Source organism: Athene cunicularia (assembly GCF_003259725.1).
Source record: "Athene cunicularia isolate RWA chromosome 12 unlocalized genomic scaffold, athCun1 chr12_part1, whole genome shotgun sequence".
NCBI lineage: Eukaryota > Metazoa > Chordata > Aves > Strigiformes > Strigidae > Athene > Athene cunicularia.
The window spans coordinates 1,216,306-1,219,847 of NW_020799116.1; the positions used below are offsets into that span (position 1 = coordinate 1,216,306).

The following is a 3,542-nucleotide window of genomic DNA, read 5'->3' on the forward strand; positions in this document are numbered from 1 at the left end:
CACTGTCCTGTAGACAGCGTGTCCTGGTACCTGTCCACGGTGAAGACGTGCAGCGGCTGAGACCCCAGCACGGGCACTTCCTACTATCTTGAAGAGCAAACACGGGATGTATTTGCACCCAAACCCAAGCCCACAAACCGCTCAGCAGCTGGTCCAGCACCCAGGCTGCTCACACTCTTCCTTCCCCCGTCGCTGCAGGAGTTCCCAAAACAGGAAGAAAGGCAGAAGTATTGAAAAAAACATGTATTTAAAATGCACGCAGTAAAATGGCATGTAAGCACTGAGTCCATCCTGTCTCCCCTGAGCACCTCCAGCTCAGGGCTCCTCCACTGCTGCTCTCCAAACCAGCACCATGGGTACTTCACCCTCAACAAATGGGACGAGAGCACTTTGACCCAGCCACAAACTCGCATCCGCTGCCCCTTTACACCCAGCAAGGCAGGGGAAGCCCCTTCCCTAAGGCTTCTAGACACTGCCCAGAATGTACTGAAGGAGCTTTTACTGCCCATAAAGATCATCACTAATATTAGAAATAGTTATGCTTTATTTCAGTTCTCATCTTCCTCTGCAGCCCTCCCTCCCTTGCAGAAACCAAGCACAAGGTCAACCCCCGTGGGCACCTGAGGAAATGTCAAGTGTCAGGCACAAAGGCCCGGGGCTGAGGCTGCCTGGGTCATGGCGAGTTGAAAGCAGTCTCAGTTATCACCCAGTCGCCAGAGATGGGGAAAGAGAATCTCTGAGGGTGCTTACAGTCCAAGGGGCGTGGATAAGGCAAATGCCTTTCCAATGCTCCCACTTGGTCCCTGCTGCAGATGAGCCCCTAACAACTAGCGACAAACAGCAAACATCTATGTGGCCAGCAGACCTCCCCCTGTTGTGCTTAACCCACAAGGCAAAACAGTGAACAAAGCTGCTAAATGGACTTGGCTGGGCATTTAGCTAATTAATTCTGTTCTATTTACAAGGTCTTCAGCAGCTCAGCATTCCCTCAATCCATAAGGCACAAAGTGAGCAAGAGAATGTGCAGCTTAGTCCCTCTGGATCACGATCTCCGCGGTGCCCCTGGAAGGGCTGCAGGGGAAGGTCTCGTCTCACAAACGCTGCTGCAGCCTCAGAACTGCTGGAGAATCAGCTTCCGCTTCACATCCCGGCTGAACCTGTTCATCCTGAACACTTCGCTGTCGTAGAAGGCAGAGAGGTTGTGGATGTTGATCTGCCGGGCCTGGGAGGAGGAGGAGGTAAATGCTTATTTAAAAAAAAAACCCAAAAAATCAGAACCTTGTGGTTTTCCATAGCAGAGGCCGCATAAATGTGTCAGTCAGCAATCTCTGCTCTGCTCAGCAGGAACCAGAACCGCAGCAGCAGGGGAGGCTGCAGGTCAGGAGGGAAGGAGCGCTGGCAGAGCCGAGCTGAGCGAAGGGAGACTGCTGGCTCAGCACCTGCCCGCTCCCAGCTTGTCCTTTTACCTCCGCTAGAGCTAGAACATTACTGTCCAAAAGCCCCTAATACCTCACCCGGTGGGAAACAGCTTAGCAGGAGACCTCTGACTGGGGGGGGTCACACGGGCAGCATCAAGCTGGAAATAGCTACTTGCATATTTGATGCAAGGAGCAGAAAAGCAGCGGCCCAGGAATCAAATACTGCTTTAGAGCAAGCAAGGTCAAGACACAGCGCAGAAAGGCAGAGCCAGGAGCGCAGCCTCTGGACCAGGATACGGATGCACTAAGGAGGAGGAGGGTGAGCCTCAGGGGGGATTGGGAAAGTTCACACAAGCAGAGATTTTTCTGCTCCTTGCTTCTTCGAACGGAGATGCCAGGGAACTTGTGTCCTCGTTCACCTGCAAAGCACCAGCCGCACTGCAGGATTTACCCCTCCAAACCCAAAGCCTTATAAAGCTCAAGAGGAGCAGAGACAGATGGGACAGCCCTGATTCTGGGTTACACTGATTAACACCAATTTTTTTCTGGTACCATACCTCGGGAAGGGAAGTTACAAGTCTGAGAACACCCCTGGTTCAGAGGCTGCAGAGAGCAGGAACCAAACCCAGGGAAGAAGGCTTGTTACGACAGGCCCGTACCTTATCCACCAGGTCCTTCTCTGGGACTTCTATGGCGTCCTGCTGGGCCCCGTAGCGGTTCCGCTGGTACATCACCTGCTCTGCCACCAGCTGCTTCAGGATGAACAGCAGCAGCTCGTTGTTGTCTCTCTTGAATGAGAGGTACCGGGAGAACGTCTGGGAGGGAGGATGAGATGAGCCGAGGTCGTCAGGAACGCAGTGACACCCTGGAGCCTCCTGTGCCCAACACCAGCCCACCCCCCTCCTCCCACTGAGCACAAGGGGAACCAAGTGACAGCGCTGTCACCTGCGCCCTAAACGTCTCTTGAGGGACTTCTGCCTTGCCAAGGCAGCCCTTGGTGGCCATGACACTCTGCTGGCTGCTCTTAGACCCATTAAACACCTCTGAAGGGGCCTCCTCCCCAGCCCTGGAGCTCTGGGGGGCTGGCAGTGCACTGCTGGGGTGGAAGCAGCCACAGGAGGGCTGGCTCTGGGGAAGGTGGGGAGCAGCTTCCCTTAACCCAGACTGTCCTGTGCCTCCACAGCAAATGCTCGCACTTGGCTGGATGTCTGCAGCCAAAGAAAGAGGCCACGAGTCGTCCAGACTGAGGGCAGACACTTGGAGTGGATAAATGCCAGGCTGTGGCCAGCCAAGAGCTCTTTGGAGCCAGCCTCTGCCACTCAGAGAAAAGGGCAGACTGGGCACTAAACCACAGTGAGCGCTGCCCTGGGGTTAACTGTCCCCTGAGGAGCCCCAGAAAAAACGTGAAGAAACTGCCTGCTCGGCTTGATCACCCGGAGGCAGCAGCGGGAGCCCTGTGCCAAACAGCAGGGAAGGCGTAAAAAAAAAAATAAATAGAGAGGTGGCAATGCTTTTGATGCAGAGGCATGGGGCACACTTCCTTCTCATCCCCCCAAAACCACTGCCCCACCTCAGGCTAACGAAGGACAGGGATGCAGCAGCACCTTCAGGCTCCACCTGCAGAGCCTGGGAGAGCCTCGTCCCGCGGGCAGGGCAGGGCAAGGCGGCTGCAGCCACTGCCCCGGCTCGGGCGGCGCTCACCTTGCGCATGCTCCGCATCACGCTGAACTTCTGCGTGTCGACGAAGCTCTCCAGCATCACCCTGATGGCCATGTTGACGTCATCTTCCACCACGTAGTCCCGCAGGTGCATGCGGGCGTGAGCCTCGGCCATGCGGATCATGGACTCGATGTGTCGCACCGTGATGGGGATGCTGCCGGTTGCCTGCGGGGGGAGAGGAGGAGGCAACTCCTTACCGAAGGATAAAAGACATGGGGCGAGACAGGTGGATTCTGGCCCAGGACCCACTTCACAAAGCTGCAGGGAGCTGCTCCTGGACCTCTGAGGAGGCTCTGCACAGGCTGGAGCAGGCTCCCTGCTCAACGTTTTAACTCAGGAGGGTGCGAGGGGACGCTATGTGGGGTCCCTCTTTGCCATTGTTCAGTGCCTTGTTTCCTACAGCAA

The 3,542-nt window shown here is 55.8% G+C and overlaps 1 protein-coding gene across 1 annotated transcript in view; it reads right to left on the minus strand.

Moving 5' to 3' along the window:
* Positions 1–240: 240 nt before the first annotated feature.
* The window catches only part of MCM2 (minichromosome maintenance complex component 2), a 13,209-nt gene continuing 9,907 nt past the window's right edge, over positions 241–3,542 (minus strand). The window contains 3 exon segments of the mRNA XM_026857528.1: positions 241–1,222; positions 2,078–2,233; positions 3,120–3,469. Of these exon segments, the coding sequence (XP_026713329.1) occupies positions 1,112–1,222; positions 2,078–2,233; positions 3,120–3,469 (617 nt within the window). The 3' untranslated portion in view covers positions 241–1,111.